This window comes from Magallana gigas, chromosome 8 (genome assembly GCF_963853765.1).
Source record: "Magallana gigas chromosome 8, xbMagGiga1.1, whole genome shotgun sequence".
In the NCBI taxonomy this organism is placed as follows: Eukaryota; Metazoa; Mollusca; class Bivalvia; order Ostreida; family Ostreidae; genus Magallana; species Magallana gigas.
Window position 1 is genome coordinate 30,512,129 of NC_088860.1, and position 21,952 is coordinate 30,534,080.

General features: G+C 34.3%; 3 protein-coding genes across 3 annotated transcripts; 2 read left to right on the plus strand and 1 right to left on the minus strand.

The window, feature by feature from the left end:
- The first annotated feature begins 1,645 nt into the window (after positions 1 to 1,645).
- LOC105320688 (cilia- and flagella-associated protein 58) lies at positions 1,646 to 8,352 on the plus strand. The gene is made up of 16 exons (XM_066069503.1): positions 1,646 to 1,771; positions 2,287 to 2,349; positions 2,708 to 3,072; positions 3,489 to 3,645; positions 3,846 to 4,040; positions 4,199 to 4,336; positions 4,644 to 4,803; positions 4,931 to 5,013; positions 5,254 to 5,445; positions 5,567 to 5,728; positions 5,965 to 6,252; positions 6,448 to 6,671; positions 6,805 to 6,916; positions 7,112 to 7,336; positions 7,432 to 7,565; positions 7,913 to 8,352. The coding sequence occupies exons 1-16, from the start codon at positions 1,763 to 1,765 to the stop codon at positions 8,028 to 8,030; spliced, it is 2,625 nt and encodes an 874-aa protein (XP_065925575.1). The 5' UTR covers positions 1,646 to 1,762; the 3' UTR covers positions 8,031 to 8,352.
- A 1,220-nt stretch (positions 8,353 to 9,572) lies between these two features.
- On the minus strand, positions 9,573 to 16,939 carry LOC105320777 (putative transferase CAF17 homolog, mitochondrial). Its single transcript, XM_034474000.2, has 7 exons — positions 16,887 to 16,939; positions 16,359 to 16,677; positions 11,570 to 11,704; positions 11,262 to 11,442; positions 10,819 to 10,965; positions 10,450 to 10,549; positions 9,573 to 10,178 (listed from the first exon to the last, which is right to left on the minus strand). The coding sequence occupies exons 2-7, from the start codon at positions 16,650 to 16,652 to the stop codon at positions 9,953 to 9,955; spliced, it is 1,083 nt and encodes a 360-aa protein (XP_034329891.2). The 5' UTR covers positions 16,653 to 16,677; positions 16,887 to 16,939; the 3' UTR covers positions 9,573 to 9,952.
- Positions 16,940 to 18,340: 1,401 nt separating this feature from the next.
- LOC117690295 (location of vulva defective 1-like) lies at positions 18,341 to 21,587 on the plus strand. Its single transcript, XM_034473999.2, has 4 exons — positions 18,341 to 18,643; positions 18,756 to 18,870; positions 19,215 to 19,849; positions 20,056 to 21,587. Exons 1-4 carry the CDS (start codon positions 18,601 to 18,603, stop codon positions 21,159 to 21,161), a joined length of 1,899 nt encoding a protein of 632 aa, XP_034329890.2. The 5' UTR covers positions 18,341 to 18,600; the 3' UTR covers positions 21,162 to 21,587.
- The last annotated feature ends 365 nt before the right edge of the window (positions 21,588 to 21,952 follow it).

The following is a 21,952-nucleotide window of genomic DNA, read 5'->3' on the forward strand; positions in this document are numbered from 1 at the left end:
GCTTATTGTCAGACGATAATTTTGCCTTTGCGATTGATAATCGAAAAGTATACGAAAGAGAGTCTTGGTAAAATGGGTAGGCAAACCCGGGCCGGGGCAAAATAAAAGCCGGGGCAGATCGATATTTTTCAATTTTGTTTGCTAATAATAAACCAATCTCATTGAAATTTTCAAGATATGTTCCCAATTGATATAACTGTGTTCGCTGTAAATATTTCTGCACAACATTGTATTTTAAGAAATTTATCGACGATTGTTGATTTTCAAGTTGGTAAAATGGGTAGGCAAACCCGGGTCGACATTTTTCGGTTTTGTGGACTTATTTAAGAAAACATTGTGAACATTTCACGTTTAATTCCGGTAAAACATATGAAATACTGATAAGAAATAGGCTTTTGTTGAACGGAAAATAATTATTCTTCGATTAATAACCGTGTTTAAGAAAAACCGGGTCACTAAAACCGGATCCGATCACCCGGGACAAACTTGATAATTCCGAAATAGTTGCGTGTCTATGTTATCCCACATGATTTTATTTATGTTAATTTGTAATAAAGATCATAGATACTGTGTCTAGCTTTAATATTATTTTATTAATCACACACAAGCCCAAATGTAAGCTGCTTGATCAATTAACAACTGATTCATCTCATTATGATTATTAGCTAAAAGTGATGCAAGCACTGGATACTAGGGCGTCGTGGTTATCACGATAAGAACAGTACTAAGTCTTGCTTACAAAATAAACGAAAACAAAAAAAACAAAAACAAAACCAGCATGCTTATTCGTTCATATAATCACAGCTCTTTGAAATAATTAGTGCTATATACAATTTACAAAATACAAATTTTAAGGAAAAAAAATAGTGCTTTTAATATTTTCTTTAAATATTTATTAAAGGTTAAATAAATGTGTAACACCAAACAATACTTACCTTTTCAATTTAATAAATTAGGCTCTAATGAGGATACCTCTTTGTGGTTAGAGCTGAGCGATGTCACAATATTTGTGAAAGCTAACATCCTCATAATTTCGGAATTTTTAAGTTTGTCCCGGGTGATCGGATCCGGTTTTAGTGACCCGGTTTTTCTTAAAAACTGTTATTAATTGAAGAATTTTTACTTTCCGTTCAATAAATGACTATTTTTTATTAGTATATTAAATGGTTTACCGGAATTAAACGTGAAATATTCACTTTTTTCTTAATCAAGTCCACAAAACCGTAAAATGTCGACCCGGGTTTGCCTACCCATTTTACCAACTTGAAAATCAATAATCGTCGATAAATTTCTTAATATACATTGTTTTGCAGAAATATTTACAGCGAATATTCTTATACTAATTGTTGACATGTCCTGAAAATTTCAAAGAGATTGGTTGAGTATTAACAAAGAAAATTGAAAAATATCGATCTGCCCCGGCTTTTATTTTGCCCCGGCCCGGGTTTGCCTACCCATTTTACCAAGACTCTACGAAAGAGTTAATCATATTCTTTATCGCAGATTTTCGATTTTCGCGTTTCCCCGGAAGAACTCGAAAAACACCATTATTTTAAAAATTATTTCAAATACTGATCATGATAATATTTCTTATCATATAGTTTATTTAGTAAGTAGGTCAAATGAAAAGAAAATCTCATTATTATTATTTTACGTACGTGCGGCTATTTTACAGTTGTCCTTAGTTACATGACCGTAAATAGGACACACAGACAGACGTAGAGGCCGCTGCATATAACATTAGCTTCACTAAGCCGTCGAAATGGCCGAGGTATTTTTATTTATTTCTATTTGCATCATGTTTTATGTAGCAGTATTTTGTAATTTCTTGAATTAATACGCCAAATAATGATATTGTGTTTAAATTGACTGCTTTGATGGCGAAAAGACAATTTTGTTTACGTGTTGCTATGCATGAAGACGAGAAAAATTTTATTGTATTTTGCCTTGTTTTAATATATTTTACTCCATCAGCATGAGGTTTTATAACTCAATCCGTAAATCTTATTCTTAGCCATAAGCATGTTATTTTAAATGAAAGATACATATAAGTGACATGCAGACAGTTCGATCATAATTTTACGATAATTCATAGGCTACATGAACATGACTTCACACATCCATATAGATTTTCTCTTTCTATCTTTAAGTGAGTTTTTTGCTAGCATATAAGTTGATATAACATTTCATAATTGTTTCTTATAGTAATAATTTCATGCAAATTGTGTATATGTTATGTACTTCACTTAAAACTTCATGTAAAAAAGTATTCAATTTTTGATGCAGGAAAAGGCTAAAGGTGGGATGGATGACAGTGCATTCGAATCCCTTGAAAAGGACTTCAAAGAGGTATAATTCTTATCACTGATAAAGTAAATCAAACATACAGTATACATACATGTACAAAGCCAAGCTGTTTTTAAATGACGAAAGACCTTGTATTTCATGCATATTAAAAGAATGATTGAAACAATAAATCAATGAGAAAAATAATACAAATACCAGATTGAATATTTTATATAGACTGATTCAAAATCAACTAAGTTTATCTTATTTTTATTGTAATTTTCTAGTAATGGGAGATTGACCATTTTGTATAAAAATACAATAATATATTTCTTATTAAACTTGTTTTTTGAATAAAGATTAATTTCTTGTGAGGTGAAGTTTTTGACAGACTTATATATTCTGTTTCTTTTCTATAAAGGTGCTTGAACAACTAAAAGGAGATAAAACACTTGACAAATTTCGTCAGGAATATGAAAAACTCCACAAAGCTCTCAAAAAAAGTCACGAGAGTGAGAAACGTTTGATGCAAAAAACCAGGGAGTTAAATGCAGAAATAACAGCTAACTCTGCTAAAGTAGCTACAGCCCTGAAACTATCTCAGGAAGATCAGAACCAGATACAGTCATTGAAGAAAGAAATTGAGAAAGCATGGAAGACTAGAGATGCTGCCTATGAGAAGGAGACAAGAGCAAGGGAGACAATTCAGCAGCTGAAGATGGAAATAGCCAATCTGAGCAAACTTGTAGAGCAAGGTGCTGGACTTACAATGGGACAAGAACACAGGTAAAAGATTACAGATAAAACATCTATCTAAAGGGTCTTAATTACCGTTAAGTGAATAAGAATTGGTATACTGTTGCACCTATGAAGCATATTCCATGTATGTTAATATAAATTCAAAGTAAGTCTTTAAAATAAAAATATTATTTTAAAAAATGCAATTGAAGACTTGATATATATATTATGTATTGTAAATTGATATAAATATTACCTTCTCATGTTGTACGCAAATCCAACCTAATTTTTCAATCTTCTACATCTCACTGTATTCGCCAAATATATGATGTGCATGTATGTCATTGTATAATTTTTTGGTTTAGTAAAACATCTTGCAAATTAAAATTATCAAGACCAAGTACAAACGTACATTGTGAAAAAGTTGCTTATAAATTTACTAATATGCATATATTTTTTTCTAGTGTCAATGAGCTATTGAAAATGAAGGAAGAGCTAACAAAGGAGAGAGATGAGCAGCTGAACGACATTGTTAAACTGCGGGAGTCCCTTGCTCAGGCAACGTCACAGCAGCAGAAGTTGGAATCTGATAAGAAAGAATGTGAAGAGAAAATCCAAGAGGTAATTAAAGTACTTGTATTCAACATTTAAAAAAAAAAATAGTCCTAACCAATGCAAAGAGACATATAGTAGTTACAAATCCTTGATAATAGATTGCTCTTAAGCAATTTCCTTTCTGTCTTTTAAAGTCAAAGTGAAAATTGTTTCTTTTATTCCAAAAATATCACAGAAACATCTATACATTATTTATTAAATTTCAGCTCAACCAAGAAATTCAGGTGAAGAACAATGAAGCTCAGCGTGAGAGCAGGAAGAAGGACAAGATGGAGAGAGAGCTGAAACAGGCCAAAGCCGATCTGGACGCCAAGACTGGAGAGATTAAGAACCTGCAGGGCCGTGTTGAGAACTACAAGGGTGACATCTCTAAACTAGAGCAGCAAATGAAAGAACAAAAGGTGGGTCTCCTATCAGATTTTGTTATTGACTATTTCTTCAGTTAAGAACAAAAGACCTATTTGCATACTCATTTTATATGTTCTTTAGAAATAGAATGTATGATAAATTTTTTCATATGAGATACATTTATTATATGGATGGTTTTCTTTTTTGACAGATTTTGAATGAGAGAACTATTAAGGATGCTGACATCTTACATACTCGGTTTGCCAAGCTTCAGTCAGACTTTGAGAGTCAGCTGATTACCACAGATCAGCTGACCGCTGAAAACCAGGCCAGAGTCACAGAGCTTAAGGTACTCCTAAAAAGCATTGTCACTGCATGATTTATTTTTTTTTCTGGAACTATAAGAAAATATACAGTTGAACTTTATATTGCAAACCGTAATATTTGGATCCCCACTGATGTTAAACTCTGATAATTAAGGAAGTCCTTATCACTTTAAATGCTCGGATATATAATCTGGAAGATATTTTTTGGTCCCTTGAAGTTTGAGATAAAAAAGCTGGATTAAGTCTTAGAAAGTCAGAGCTCTTTTGAGATTTTTATTTTTTATTCATTTCTCATTTTTGGTTATATATTGTGTTGTGATATAATTATAGCAAAAAGAGGATGAGGTTAACCAGCTTAAAGGGGAGACTCAGCGACTGAACAAAATGAGGGAAACCATTCAAAGGAAACTTCGGCAGGTGGAGGAGAATAAGTCAGATGTCGAGCAGCAGAGGGAGACTCTCAAAAGTCAGATCATTGGCTTGGAGAGAGGTAATGCAGTTTGTAATGCAATGTTTGATTTTAATTAATATATTGTCACTTTTCATTAAAAATTTCTATCTATGAATTAAGTAAGACAGAATTCAGAAATGCATATGTGTTTGACTCTCTTCTACAGAGCTGGAAGCTGCCAAGAAACAAGCAGAGGCTGACAAGAAAACTATTGATGATAGAACAAGGGAACGGGACATTCTGCAAAAGGTTTGATCCTAAGTAGATATCTTGAGGTCAATTTATAGATCAAGGAAATTCAGGCAATGACTTAGAAACCTGCTATTCTCCCCTTCTTTCTAAAAGGTGTTTTTTGCAAAAGGTTTGATCCTAAGTAGATAGCTTGAGGTCAATTTATAGATCAAGGAAATTCAGGCAATGACTTAGAAACCTGCTGTTCTCCCCTTCTTCCTAAAAGGTGTTTTTTAACATTATGGTTATTTTGTACAGAGCATGCTGAAAGCAGCCAGTGCCACTCAGAAGCAGATTCATCTTGTCCGCCTTCATGAGCAGTCCAAGAAGAACCTGGAGCAAGACATTCAGAACTACAGGGAGGAGGCCCAGAAACAGAGGAAGATCATCTACCAGCTGGAGAAGGAGAGAGATCGCTACATCAATGAGGCCAGCGATCTCACGCAAAGGGTATGCAGTTTTACAATTGGTGACCAAAAAAATCATTCAAAGTTCATGCTTCCTAAACAACATTTAATATTGACTTAGATAAAGGAACATTTTATTAGATGCACCTTTGTTTTCTGTACAGGTTCTCTCACATATGGAAGATGTCAAGGTTCGTGAGATGCAGATTTTCGATTACAAAAAGAAGATTGCTGAGGCAGATACCAAACTGAGGCAGCAGCAGAACTTGTATGAGGCTGTACGAAGTGACAGGAACTTGTACAGCAAAAACCTCATCGAGTCTCAGGTAGGTTTGTTTTCATTATTGTTCAATAAATTAAAACAATCTAAATGTATTTGAATGGAATATTATGGTCATGTTTTGGTGAATCATATTCAGAGATTCAGACTTTATAGAAACGGTTGATCTCCAAGACGGAGAAAGTGTTGAACGAGAGCTTTTAATTTAAAAAAAAAACAAACAAAATGTATCAGAATTATTATAAAAAGATCATTTAAAAATGTTTGTTCAATCAAATTTAGGATGAGATTACCGAGATGAAGAGGAAGCTGAAGATCATGAACCATCAGATCGATCAATTGAAGGAGGAGATTCAGGCCAAGGAGAATGCCCTCCTCAAGGAGCACTTTGAGCATCAGCGTGTAGAGAAGGACAAAGAAAACCTCAAGTCCGAGTTGAACCGCCTCAAACAGCAAGCGCAGGAGAGCAAGGCATACATTGAGGCGCAGGAGGCTGAGGAGAGGAAGCTGCTGAAGATTATTGCTGAGGCGGATGCTGAGCGAGTCAGACAGAAGAAGGAGCTCGATCAGGTACACACCACAAAGTTACAATTGAACCTGGGTATTTGAATCAATATGCTAATCAGTACATAAAAACAATTTATTCTCGTCCAAAGCTGTAAATTTTTATACTTACTGGTTTGTACCGTATTATTTATGTACAGATTAAATTTCTTCTATATTCTACATATTTTAATAAGTGAAAAAAAAAATTGACAATTACAGGTGATCAGCGAGAGAGATATTCTTGGAACACAGTTGGTTAGGAGAAATGATGAATTGGCTCTTCTGTACGAGAAGATCAAAATCCAACAGTCCACACTGAATAAGGGAGAGATTCAGTATAACCAGAGATTGGAGGATATCAGAGTGCTCAAACTCGAGATCAAGAAACTCAGACGGGCAAACGCCATTTTGGAGAAGAGGGTAGCCAATGTAAAGGATCTCAGGTAACTCAAATATATACAGTTTGAGGCAGAAAAAGATTTGATGTCAGTTGAGTTGTATTTTGGGAATTCTAAAGTGGTTGCCAGGAAAGTTAGAAGTTAACATGTGTTGCATATTGACTCATTTCCTTTGCAGACTCGAGGTATACCACATTCAGAGAGAGTTGCTGAGGGAGAGAACTCGATGCAAGGCCCTGGAGGAAGAGTTAGAGAATCCTATGAACATCCACAGGTGGAGAAAACTAGAGGTAAGTATTCTAATTAACTTGTCCTCTAATTTCTTACTTTTGTTAACAGCACGCTGTTATTAAGCGCAAATCAAACAGTAGATAAATGGGTGAGGAAAATATGAAGAAATTAGGAATATTCCCATTGTTATGGTTACTTGCACAGAGAGTAACTATAAGAAAACTTGATCATTGTGACTTTACATTGATTTGCAGGGAAGTGACCCAAGCACCTATGAGATGATTCAGAAGATTCAGACTCTACAGAAACGATTGATCTCCAAAACAGAGGAAGTCGTGGAGAAAGAGCTACTGATCCAAGAGAAAGAGAAACTCTATTTAGAACTGAAGCACATCTTGGCACGACAGCCTGGCCCAGAGGTTGCTGAACAGCTTACGATTTACCAGCAGACGCTCAAGGAAAAAACGAAACAAATGAAGGTAATGCCGTCTTGAATTTTTTTTTTTAAATAGCTGTAGTAGACTTTAAATTTTTCAAGATTTCAGATTTTAATTTGGGTTGTTTGTTTTTCCAGTCTATGGCATCGGAATTAAATATGTACGAATCACAAGTCAATGAATACAAGTACGAAATCGAGAGAATAGCTAGAGAACTACAAGAAGTCAAGAAGAAATATTTCATGCAGAAAAAGAAAGAACAACAAACAAAGTAAGGATGTGGACATTTTCTTTAAGAGTGCTTCATCACTTTATACATGTTATGATGTATATACTGTTAATTTCTTATGTTACGCAAGTACTTAATTCCGCGATCCCGCTGTTTTGTATCAAATCGTGAGAATATAAAGTCGCAAACACAGAACATTTATCCATATTTATTATAGTTCCCAACTCTCAGAAAATAGAGACGAGATTTTAAAATCCGCGACGGGTGCTTCTCGCGATTTTAAGCGGATATAAATTACTCGCGTTTAATTAGGAATTTACAGTATGCACAATTGAAAATAAAATGCATAAGAAAAATTTCATGTACATTAATTTCTTCTGCTTTTATAGAGAAAGAGAGAGGGCGTTAGCACAAGCGGGGGCCCCTGTTATTCAACCCCAGAGAACAGATGGGCCCCGATTCACAGGAGGGGGATTCAACCTAAAGTCTACTAAAACAGCCGCTTGATCAGAGCTCAGTCTAAAAATAGCAGATCCAGCATTTCTGTGATTCATCGATCCAACAATTTCTTCCTTTCCTCACCCTAAAATATCCAGTTATCAACGCTTTATTTTTTGGACTCTGCAAGACAAAATCTGATATTATTCTACTTTTTACTTACATGTATGTTTAGAGCAAATAAAAGATGAAGTTTAATATTTATGAAAAGAAGAATATGTTATGAAAGCTTTCACTTATTGGGAACTTTTCTTTAGGCTTATATCTGTGATTATTTGTTGTTTTTATGTGAGTTTATATCACAAATTTTAATAAACATGATGAATTCTTATTTTTCATTGTTTTTTCATTGATCTAAGACACATTTTACAACATGAATTGCCACCAAAATTGACATTAGTTATTGGTATACCATATACATGTATCTAGGGTGGTTTTTCATATGTCACAAAATTTGCAAAAATGGGGAAATCTGTAATTCTTCTTTTTATTTGTGTAAGTTATTTTGGCATTTTAAACAGTTTTAATACTTGTAACAAAAAATGCCAGAAATAGTTCCTGTGTAATATGTATTTTGCAGTATATGAAGTGATCATGAAAAAAGCAGAAAAATAACCAGATATATGGTATACATATTACATATATTTCATCTCAACCTTTCAAAATTGTCTTGATTTGAAAAATGTCTCTTATTGTAAAAGGCAATTCTAATACTTTATTGAGTGTATTATTGGCATTGAATGTAATTTCGTACATAGTCTTAAAAAGTAATGTAAACCAAATTTTATTCTTGTGCTGAAAATTTTCTTAAGCATTATCATGGCAAATATTTCATTATGTTGCATATTGCATTAATTTTTCTCTTATTTCTTAAACTTTATCAACATTGACTAATTGGCAAAAACTTGCCACTGTAAACCAATTGCTGGTCAATATCAGTATAATGTCACCATTAATAAAATTGTTTTACAGTTTATCATTGGTAAATATCGGTTAATATTCCCTATGAATAGACGTTTGGCAAGTTTCATATTATGTAATAAAATTTGCAAAATTAAAATGTTCACATGGTTAAAATGACAGTCCTGGTTATTGTACATAAGAGGATGGGAAATATGATGGACAGACTGATTTTAAAACCAGCCCCACTGTCACCAAACTTCAAATTGCTGAACTCAGTCTTAAAAGAAAAGTGCATGAAATTGAGGTCAAAACTTTGCCTAGAGGCTAAGTATTGACTCGCAGAAAGTTGGAGACAGTAGGGCCCAACCCCCTGAATTCTCCTAGTACAAACTGAGCTATCTGATGTCAGCAATCAAACAGGTCTAACTTGTGATCAATGTGTCTTCAATAAACACTTTTCTTATCACATACAGTATAGCAAAGGATTTATATGTGTACAGGTGCATGTACCCTAGGACTAATTAAAATTAGACCTAAAAAGGTAAACAATTCAGGACAAAGGCATTACATGTATATTAATTAGAGACTATAAGAAAAAAAAGAAAAAACACAATTGAAAGTTTTTGAATTTCAGTATCAAGAGATTTTTATTTCGGTAAATGTTCTCGATATAAATATCAGTAGATAAATTATCATGAAATTATCTAAATAACTGTTGTCAAAATTTGGATCATGATGAAATTAAATAAGAAATTAACAACAGTAATTGGATTTTAGCCTATTGATTCATATAAAATAGGGTACATCATACATTTCCCTTGAATAAGTTGTGTTTAATAATAATATCCTGAAATGTCAAAACTGTTCTTATTCATTTCATTATTGGCATTCATTCACTCAAAAAAAAGCTAAATAAATAGAGTATTAAATCGATCAAGAAATCATATGACAGGCATCACTTTACTTTACAAAATATGCTGTCAACTCTTCAATTTCAACATGCAAGGAGCCACACAAAATTATCACGGTTATTGTTGCACAGTTATCTCCCCTTCTTGTGGCCACCAGCTTGGAATATGAGCCTTCACACTGTATAAATGTCCGTCTGATGAAGGAATCACCAGCCTCTTTTTCATTTCGGCCAATCTAATCAGTCCTAATCCAAACCTATCCACCGAATTCCTGTACTTTCCAGCATTTTTTTTAGTATCCTCTGTTTCTATGGTGACTCCTGATTGTATGTTTTCTGGTACCCTATAAAAAAAATGATATGATTAAACAAATTTTATTTACATTTAAATACTTTAATTATTTGTAAAAAAAAAAAAAAAAAAAGTAAGAATTATCATGCATTTTCTATATTGAAAATATTCTTTAAATATTAACTACTCGAAAAAAAGGGTTTCATATTTAAATTGCAAAATTAATTTTGAAAAAAAATACTCTTCACCTATCATACATCATAAATATACATAGAGTTTTATTTTGGGAGATTCCAGTTAATCTATAAAAACATAATAAACACCTTTCGAACTCTATGGGAGCCAGTCGTTTCCTGATGACTCCCGTGTGATAAGAGCGGGCAGTCAGCTCCTGACCAATGTAACAGCCCTTGGTAAAACTCACTGCAGTCAAAATTGTTACAAAATTATACCTCAATACTTTTTATCTTCATGAGCACATCATTACATTTTTTTAACACCTGAGAGTACAATATATACATTTATGCCCCCCCCCCATACCAATAATTCAATTACAATGTACAAGTATTGAATCTTCAGTTAACTGATACCATAGTAGAACTAAAGTCATAAAAAGAAAAACAATTAATACATGTAGCTGTTGGTAAAATTTCGGTCAATAATAGCATAAATAAAAAGAAAAGTTCGTTAACCTCCATCATGGAAGACCAGGTTACTCTCCAGTGGCAGACAGTTTCCTGGGGGTAGGTCCACAGTCCCCTCTGGTAGCCCCACTTTGTATCTCTGTATGTGGTACTCCCTCTCCTCCCTGGTTTCTATCTCGCAACCTGGGTCTATTGCTGAAAATATCATTAAGGGAATATATCAGCTAGATCTTAATTCATACAAAACACAAATGTTTTCATAAATTGTATGAATTTTGTTTAATATGCACATTCAGGAAATAAATTCAATTAAAAAAGCTACCGAATTTATACAAATATTAACTAAGTGGGAACATTTTACACATTTTAAATTGCCAATATTCATCATATTGTAAGCATCACAACATAATCAACTTTCGTAGAATAAAAATGACATTCAAAACACAATAAAATTTGTCAGGTCATTCAAAACTCATTCATCTGCTTCGTACCTGCAAGAACTTCAGACCCATCTCTTGCTACAATTCTCCAACCAAACTGTTCTAATCGTGGATCAGGATGTGCCAGAGTGACCTCCCCTTGTTTAAATGGCAGCCATAACCTCTTTCCTAACTCTTCTGATGGGAGAGCTGCAAAGGTCCTGTATTCATCACTTACTTCAGTTATATCAACCTGCAAAAAAGAGTCCAATTTAATCAGATAAAAATTTCATAATTGATGTAGCAAAAAATCAAAGTAAAAAAAATTACAACAGACCAAAGTTTAAAAATTTCTTTATGACTTCTATCAGTTTACTTACCTTTTTTCTAATTTTGTATTTTTTAAAAAGTGAAATAACTTCTTTCGACACTTCATGGTCACATTCTATCAGAACACATGAAGTCTCATTGTCAAGATTTTTTTTGTATATTATCATATCATACAGCACTCTGCCCTAAAAAAAGAACAAGATGCACATGTATAATTCATAAAGTTTGATGCACATTAAGCTTGGTAGTGAGTATCTTTATTTACCGGTAGTTTTTGTTAGCTTATATCTTGTAAATGACCTACACATAGTGATGTTAGAACCTTTAAACAAGAGCTTGGACTTTGGGTAGTTGTGTCAAACAGCAATGTGACTTAGGCCTGTCTATTTCATTGCTGGCCACTTAGCGATGGCTCTTTGAAATCAACGAGATTTGTCTGGCTTTTGAGCTAAAACTACGTAATCGGTGCATATTTCGCTTGAAACCGCGACACTATTTTTAACTTGTTTTGACGCAAGAAATAGATAGCTTCGTCCAACCGAAAGTCCAAGGTCTTGTTAAAATGGTTCTAAATGTATCTAAAAAGAAAATTTAAGAAAGGTACTTTCATATATCATTGAAGATGTAGTGAAGAACATTATTCAACCATCATGCAAGGTGCATTGTTTTGTCTGTTTCATATATTATATCGATGTGATTAGATGATGTATATTTTTTTTTAGTTTAAATCATATCAATTTCCATACCTGTTAACCTTTCAAAGCTGCTATGTGCGAGAATCTCCACCTTACCAACTTGGCTAAGGGGGAGATTTTGCGTAAACGACGTTTTTTTTCACGTGAAATGCAAATATATATTAAACATAGGTAATCACAGATTACAAAGCTCACCGAGACGAGACATCACCCTTATGAGACTTCACCTTTATGAGACCACCTTTATCATATTAAATGAAAATCATACTTTATGATCTTGGATATTCATGGATTCTGTTTTGACACAATATCGTATATCATTTGTTAAAAATGATAATCATATGTTCATATGTTAATCAATACAATAATATCAAATTAAATATTGCATCCTATCATATTTATAACAGATATAATATAATACAATAAAATACCATAATAAACAATGATGAGATATGATATTGTAACGTATGATATGACATTGTATTGTGTTATACATTATTGTATTTGATCACATAATACAATATCATAATATATAAAACAATATAGTATTATATTACAATATCATATTACATAATACATCATAACATTGAAACATATGATATTATATTGTATAATATAGTATAATATTGTATGATACTGTATCATTTTTGATACATAATATGATATTGTATCATATGATACAATATAATTTATTACAACATTGTATCATATCAAATGATACAATATTATGTGATAAAGTAAAATATTATATAATACAATATCATATTATACATATTGTATCATATGATACAATAATATATTTAACAATATCATACAATACAATTTCATGTGAAGTGATAATATATCATATCATAAACGAATATCATATTATACAATATTGTATGATACGATATTATAAAATATTACAGTATCATATTATACAATTTCATGTGATATAATTGTATATTACAGAAACTTATATCATATTATACAATATCGTATGATACAATATTATAGAATATACAATATTGTATCATAGGATACAATATTATATTTTGCAATATCTTATGTAATAGTATCATGTGATAAAATAATAAATTAATAATACAATATAATATTATACAATATTGTATCATAATATACAATACTATACATAAAGATATCATGATACAATATCATAACATAAAATATTAAATTTTTTTTATATAATATCATATTGTATCATATAACTTTTTATAATATTACATATGATATTATATTGTATCATATTAAACAATATTGTTTTATAACATACAATACTTTATCATAGGAATCATGTTATATCATTTATCAACAAACACATCTATCTATCGAGCAGGTTTGAGTGAGGTAGGAGATTTCTTTAGCATCCTTGATAATGGAGATCAGGCTCTGCATCTGAAGCAACCTCTGCGTTTCATTTAAAATATAGTTAAATCAACTATGCAAGCTATCATCTATAAATTAAACATGTGACCTGTTCCAAAAAAAACTAAACCTCATCCAGCATCCGAAACCTATGGCTCAGATTCAGCATTCAAGCCTGTCAGGTGCATCAGTATACATAAGACGCATCTCCATGCAAGTTTGGTGAAGTTCAGACCAGTAATAACTAAGATATCATCATCAGAGGGCACTAGCAATTAAAACCTTAACCTGCTCCAGCATCAGCAACCTATGGCTCAGATTCAACATCCATGCCTGTCAGGTGCATCTGTATCATAAGACACACCATCCATTCAAGTTTGGTGAAGTTAGGACCTGTAATAACTAAGATATATTTTTTAGCATCCTTGATAATGGAGATCAAGCTCTGCAACTGAAGCTTCCTCTGTGATTCATTCATATTACAGATTAATCAACTATGCAAGTTTGAAATAGTACTATTATCTATCAAACATGTGACCTGTTCCAAAAAACTTAACCATATCCAGCATCTGAAACCTATGGCTCAGACTCAGCATTCAAGCCTGTCAGGTGCATCAGTATCATAAGACGCACCATCCATGGAAGTCTGGTGAAGTTAGGACAAGTAATAACCAAGATATAATCATCAGAGGGCACCTGTTTCAAAAACTTTTACCAGATCCAAAAACCTTAACCTCCACCAGCATCCGAAACCTATGGCTCAGATTCAGCATTCAAGCCTGTCTGGTGCATCAGTATCATAAGATGCACCATCCATGGAAGTCTGGTAAGTTAAGACAAGTAGTAACTAAGATATAATCATCAGAGGGCACCTGCAACAAAAACTTTAACCAGCTCTAAAAACCTTAACCTCCTTCAGCATCTGTAACCTATAGCTCAGATTCAGCACCCAAGCCTGCCTGGTGCATCAGTATTATAAGACACACCATCCATGCAAGTTTGGTGAAGTACGGACCAGCAGTAACTTAGATATTTCTATCAAAGGGCACCTGCAACAAAAACTTTAACCTGCTTCAAAAACCTTAACCTCCTCCAGCATCCGAAACCTATAGCTCAGATTCAGCACTCAAGCCTGTCGGGTGCATCAGTATCATAAGACACACCATCCATGCAAGTTTGGTGAAGTTAGGACCTGCAGTAACTTAGATATTGCTATCAAAGGGCACCTGCAACAAAAACTTTAACCTGGTCCAACAACCTTAACCTCCTCCAGCATCTGAAATTTAGGACTCAGATTCAGCATCCAAGTCTTTCAGGTCCATAAGTAGGTCCAGATGCATCATCCATGCAAGTTTGGTGAAGATAGGACAAGTAATAGCTTAGATACAGGACCTGCAACAAAAACTTTAACCAGGTCCGGACGCCGACGCCGACGCCGACACCGACGCCAACGCCGAGGGTATAGCATAAGCTCCCCCTGACTTCGTCTCGGTGAGCTAAAAACTGTTAGATACCTTATTTTACCACTGTAATTAATGCTTTTGCAATCATTTTAAATTTTATTATTCTAAGACTACCAGTGTGCAATTACAACTTGTGTTGCTGTACATGTTCAGAAAACTATTATTTTGTGTGCATGGTACAATACAAGAAGTCAATAGTGCCACTTTTTATATTAAGTCTTCTTATTGTTCAGTATTGAACCATCACTGCATGCTGACATCTAGGGTAGACACAGAAAATTTATTTTGCGTATTTTGAATTTGCAGTGAAACCCAGTTAAGAAAATACCAGTAAATAATATTCATTAAAATTATATTTTTTGCCTTATATATAGGATAGGTTTTTAATTCACAAAACAACATGTATTTCTCCAGTATCATTTAAAAATGATCTCTGTTTTAATGTCTATAGCATCTCTGTAATCATAGTACCGGTACTAAACTCTTGTGAAATGCTTTTACACTTTTTCCTCGAGCTTCACTTTTATCGGTAGCTTATATAAACACTCAGTGTTCCAAACTCACTTTGATTTTTACCGATTGTGCTGGCCAGACAGAATTAGTCACGACTCACTGCACGTGGCTTGGGTGCTTTACCTGTGCACCTGTTAAGTGACACCACTGGCTGTGTATTGTTTTCTTTGGTGTTACAGAGTAAAATCAAGATGTTTTAAGCTTTCACTTATTTTTTTATAAGGCCTATGCATAACTAAATACGTAACTGATTTAAGTCAAAACCAGAAGTAATCGTAAAAAGTAAACTGGACTATAACATGTCATACTATGATCACGGTAGAGAGTACTTGGATGGATGTTGATATATTCATGCTACACTGCACCTTTTTGAGCTCAAAATCAGAGAAAAACCAGCAGTGGTTGTTGAAATTTGCATGTAAAGATTCAGAATTGGGGGGGGGGGGGTATGGGGAAGACAAATACGATTGCGGGAGAAATTTGTCTCCCGCGCGGGAGATAATTTGGATGCGGGAGATCTTAGATTTTTAGGCCGTTTTGCGGGAGTCTCCCGCGCAATGCGGGAGGGTTAACAGGTATGCAATTTCAAATCAAATCAATAAATTTTCAAATCTCAGCAAGATCGATTCGCTGAGACTTAAAAATTTTGACTGTACATGTATGTCTCCTTGGAAAAGACTTCAGTCAAAATTTTCTGTCCTGGTAAATCTCACTGCGATTAGAAATTTACATAAATGCTCTGAATATAAATATTATAGATCAAAGTGTGTGTGTTTTAAATGGATATATAGATGGCACCATACTTGAGAATTTAACATCATGGTATAAATCGACTCCCTCTCCCCACTCAGCAGGAATACATCATTGGTGACTAGTCCTTGTAAAAATGGAAACACATCAGCTCCTTGTAATCTGACCATGCCCCGACTCTTTATATTATAAAGCTTCCATGATTTCCATTCCTGGTAGGTTCTTGTTTCCCTCCCTGGGAAACTGATACCGTCTCCATTGTTTGTTTCAACCTTGTGACAGCGACATAAGATGGATATAGGCCTTCTCTGTATTATTGTTAGCCAGTTTGTTTTGAGAAGCCTCATTTTACATTGTATCTGTAGTTAATTTCTAAAAGGTAAATCATAAATCATAGACAGGTGTTCGTGCATGCATACCAAAGAAAAATATACTGTCGTGAAAATGTCGTGAAATGAAAGCACACAAGCAAAACATTTGAAAATTAGCAAAAATTGCATATTGTGTAGACTATATAAGTGATACCTTTAAAAAAATTAATTGATAACTCATAGAATTAAATATTAGCGGATTTAGCCTACCTAACTGTGGCTAACATTAATCCGAATAGATCAAGAAAAACTGGAAACAAAATGCGAGTCCTAAAATTCAAAATTGAACTCGTACAGAATTCAAAATTCCGTAAATTTATTCAGTTTCCCCCCACATCACATTGAGAAGTTTGTGACAGATATTTCTGCCCCCCCCCCCCCCCCTCACCTTTTTATTTTTGCATTGAGATGGTAAGGGTTGAGATTGAACGTTAACCTCCCCCGTGCAAAAGAATAAGAAAAAAAAAACTATTCCCGTTTGCACACCAAAAGGATAGGAAACATGTTCTTATGTTCTTTCAACTACATTGTAACTATATATTAATAGTATACTATACTATTTATAGTCCGTCGCCTGAGAGAGAGAGAGAGAGAGAGAGAGAGAGAGAGAGAGAGAGAGAGAGAGAGAGAGAGAGACAGACAGACAGACAGACAGACAGACAGACAGACAGACAGATACACATAATAGACAGACAGACAGACGAACAAACAGACTATGCCAGAGCAAAAAGACTACAACTTAGCGTTGAAAAATTACACTAAGTATCTATACGGTCTATTTTTACGAAAGCCCATTTAGCGCGATATAACGCGAAACTTGTGCAAATAAACGCGTATATAACTTTCGCGAACAAACGCGAAACTTTCGCGATATAACGCAAAACTTTCGCGAAAGTTTCGCGTTACATTCGCGTATAAACGCGACACTATAAATAAATGATGTCATATTTCATACAAATACCCTAATGATTTTTAAAATGGTGGAAATAATTCAACCAGATCAGTGCAAAATTACCACCAGGTCACATTAAATATCTTTTCCGATAAAATACAAATATTTCAATAAGAATTAAATCCACGTTCTTCAAACCAACGTAATCCATTTTGAATTTCTTCTTCTTTATTCACTAATATTTTTTATTTTAATTTATTAACGTAATTTACAATTCTCCATACGTCTTCCTTACGCCTGTGAATTTCAAATACATTACATTCGAGGCAATTAAGACACTTTTTGTCTAATAATTACGTCTGAAAATATGATTTTTATATAATATTTTTATATTATATTATATAGATTTTCTAATCAAACATGAATGCAAAATGGTCATAATCAAACTTTAATCGGGGTTAGTTTCTTCACCCCCCCCCCCCTTTCCTCCTTTTACATAAAAGAAAAATGCCGTGACAAAAGATTAAAATTTACAAATCAATTACTGAAAAATATTTCGAGACTGTCTGTATTTACATGTATAGGACATTCCTAAAAGATATGCTTCGCGCGGATTGATTTTTATAAGTAAAAATTCTAAAAAGCAACCACATATTGTCATAGCGAAGTAATTGTAAATATTCAATCAATAACTGTTAAAATACCACTATTCTATTTTCAAGCAAGAGTAATATATTGTTATTGTTATTAGCATATATATAGTTCAGGATTTAATTGATTATCAGTGTTTATCTTTGGTGCCAACAAATGGCACTTAAAAGCCCAATGTGGAAAGGAGATTCTTAAAACTGAGCAAACATTTTTTGGAATTACTCTACTTTTTCACATTGTTTAAACCCATTTTCGGGTGGGCTTTTCTTTTGACAGACATTTACATACCAGCTTCATCTTCTACGGTAAAAGCGCATTTCAAAATCATCACACATGAGGGCATTTCTTTGAGAAGTTTATTAGATCCAGTGGAAAGGAATTATGACAATACGAGCATTAATAATTTCAAATTTCCTGGCATTTTGTGAGTTGAAATCTTTAAATTTTAAGTCAAATTCCAAATGTTCTTATCTATCAATATGTCTAATATCTATCTCCATATAAATCTATCTCTAGCTTTGATTCTTTTATTGCAGGTGTCATAGCAAATCCAAGAAAAAATGAGCTTAACAACTCCAAGAAAAGCGTGGAACCGACCGTGTTTTGGCCCATACTCAGATCCCGACACAACATCACCGACCCACAGTACAGGTAAAACATTCTCGTAGTCTCTAGCACCGAGGTTCAGTGGTAATAATATTGTCATTTGCAAAAAAAAAATATATTGTCATGTACATAATTCAATTCTCAAAAGTTTTGTAATAGAAAGTACATTGTATTTGTTTTAAGAGCTAGTATAGTAGATAGAATTATACTGATTATCATATAAGGGAATAGCCGTCAAGTTAGTACTTTTAGGGCTATTAGGTGGCCATAGTACTGTTGTTACGGGTTCAAATCTTCCTACTGGTGGCCGTTTTTCTTTGTGAGACCATAAAACCGAAATTAAGTTTGAATCTATCATGTGTCAGGGTTTTCCTCCCTTTTTCTTTCAGTGTGGCTTTCCTTCACTCTGTCACTATGGTAACGAACCCGCCAACTTCTCTCCCATATCCAATACACTTTTTGAAGTTCTCGGGTACTTCCGACTCTTTTGCTGAGGCTCCTTGGGATGTGAACAGTTTTTCGACCAACACTTCAATGGCAATCCTGTTATATCTATATTTCGAAGAACCAATGCAAAATGCAACTTTAATCCAGTTTGAAGGTAACAGTGGCGGATTTGAACTGATGTTGGAAAGCGGCATTTTGAAAGCTCGGTTTCACTCCCTTGATGGAACAAAATTTGAACACAGTGCCCCAGAATTCGACCTTAAAGCCCACGAGTGGCATTTTGTTGGCGCCGAGTACAACCACCTATGGGATCCCGACGACCAGTTTGATTTGCTGTATGTCAGCGAGTCTGCATTCAATGCGACAGCCCATGTCTCCACACTTCGTAATGTCGGTAACATTCCAGATATCGATATCAGTGGATGTCTGCGCATTGGGAAAAACTTTAACGGAGATATGGCGTTTCATGGGTATATGTCATGCCTTCAGTTTTATGAAGTCTCGGTTTACCACCCGAAGGAAATTCTCAAGATCGACCTGTTTTTAAAATGTGACCCCAACCTATGGACGATGGACTGTGAGTTTGTATATGATTTTTGAATTTTTATATTTATTTATGTTCTCACAAACTGAAACAATAACTTAACAATGCATGTAATATAAGTTGAATTTATTACCTGATTACATGAATGGCCAAGTTGTATTGATACACTAGTTTCAATGCTAATAGGACTTAATTTGTTAATGTGAGCAGATAAATGAGGTCTGGTTACAATTTTTCAGGGGACACAACAGCAGATTTTATTCCAGAAGCATCTCCTTTTTGCGTGTCAGATGTTACAACTACACAGCAAATGACACCAACTGAGCATTTCTCAGCATCAACGACAGAGTACGGATCAACAATTCGGCAGTTCACTACACAACCTGTAACAACATTCGAACAATCAACCATATTGGACATGTCAACGATACGGACTGGAACAACTGACAAACAATCAACGACGCAGTCTGGATCAACAGTCAAGCTGTCCACGACAAAGCCCGAGTCGACAGTCGAGCAACTGTCGACAAGACAAGAGTCGACAGTCGATCATCTGTCGACAAAGCATGGATCGACGGGGCATCAAGAAACTACGACTCTGTCTGGATCGACAGTCGAGGTATTAACGACAAAGCCGGGGTCCGCAGATGTACAATTGACGACAGATCCATTAGTTCCGGGGTCCACAGTCGAGCAACACAGCACTAGACATGGGTCGACGGTACAGCAATTTACGACGAAGACTGGATCATCTGTCAAGCAACCATACACATATTCTGAATCGACAGTTCAACAATTCACTACAGATTCGGGGTCGACGGTCGATCAACAAACGACAAAACACGGAATGACGGTAGATCAGATTACGACAGGGTATGGGTCACCTGCCAAACATCTAACAACCTTGCCTGGATCGAAATTCGAACGAACCACGGCAAATGCAAAGTCGACAGTCGAGAATCTCACATCGCATTCTGGGTCGACAGTCGAACAATTCACAACACAATCTGGGATGAAATTCGGGTCAGGATCGGGATCGACAATTTCGCAATCAAATATTTCCTCCACAGCAGCAAAACCAACCCTTTGGTCCTTTGAGTCCCCTTTAGAACGCTGCGTTCGATTTGAAAAACTGTCGAGCAATCGAGCAATCAAGGTTGCAGATTTAGGTATGTACACGTTTACAACGATGTCGGAATGTGTATATCAATGTCTTACAAATGACATGTGTTTGGCTATTTCCGTTGAATACGTTAGTGGTTCCATTCTGTGCTCAACCAGTTCCGATTACTCCAGCACAGTGTTCGCTTCTGGACACGAAACTTATTACCGATTTTATATGTAAAAATCTAGTTTTGCTGTGTATTGACAAGACTATATATGAAGGTTAATTACCATCTTTTCTGAAAAATATTAGGATATATACATGTACGTAGAATACATCAATAATTTTATTTTGGTATATAACGTGTTGTTGAGTTGTGACGTCGTACAATATGATGCCATCCTTTTCTGTGACTTTCTGGCACTCATTCAAAACCCCACTTACTAGTATGTTGGAAATATTTTATTTATGATATAGAAAGAATATGGAATTGTTGTAAACGCATGAAAAATGTTAATCCGAAAGAAATCAAGAATAATATTTATTTTGAATAAAGTGGTATGCAAAGACGATTTAAACAAACTTAGTACAGCTAAGAGGTTCAAGGGGCAATGCACTGTACCTATCATTAAAATGAACGGTGAGAGAGAGAGAGAGAGAGAGAGAGAGAGAGAGAGAGAGAGAGAGAGAGAGAGAGAGAGAGAGAGAGATGCTGTCAATTTTGTATAATTTACACTCACCAGTAAAATCAAAATTTAGAACATGACAAAATGATAACATTGAAATTAGCGAAAAGATTCAATATAATGTTTAAAATGTGTTTACTTTCAACTTATATGTAACATATTGTTAAGGCGGTTTAAAGTGTTTCGATAAAATACAAACATACAAAAATATATTTTGTAGCGAAAAACAATCGTAGACTTTAAAAAAGTTGTTTGTTGAGGACACTTTGTAAACAATTAAATTCTTCCCTCGTTGTGTAAATCCATCCATCTTAACTTTTGTGTCTCAAGACATTTTTAGATGTT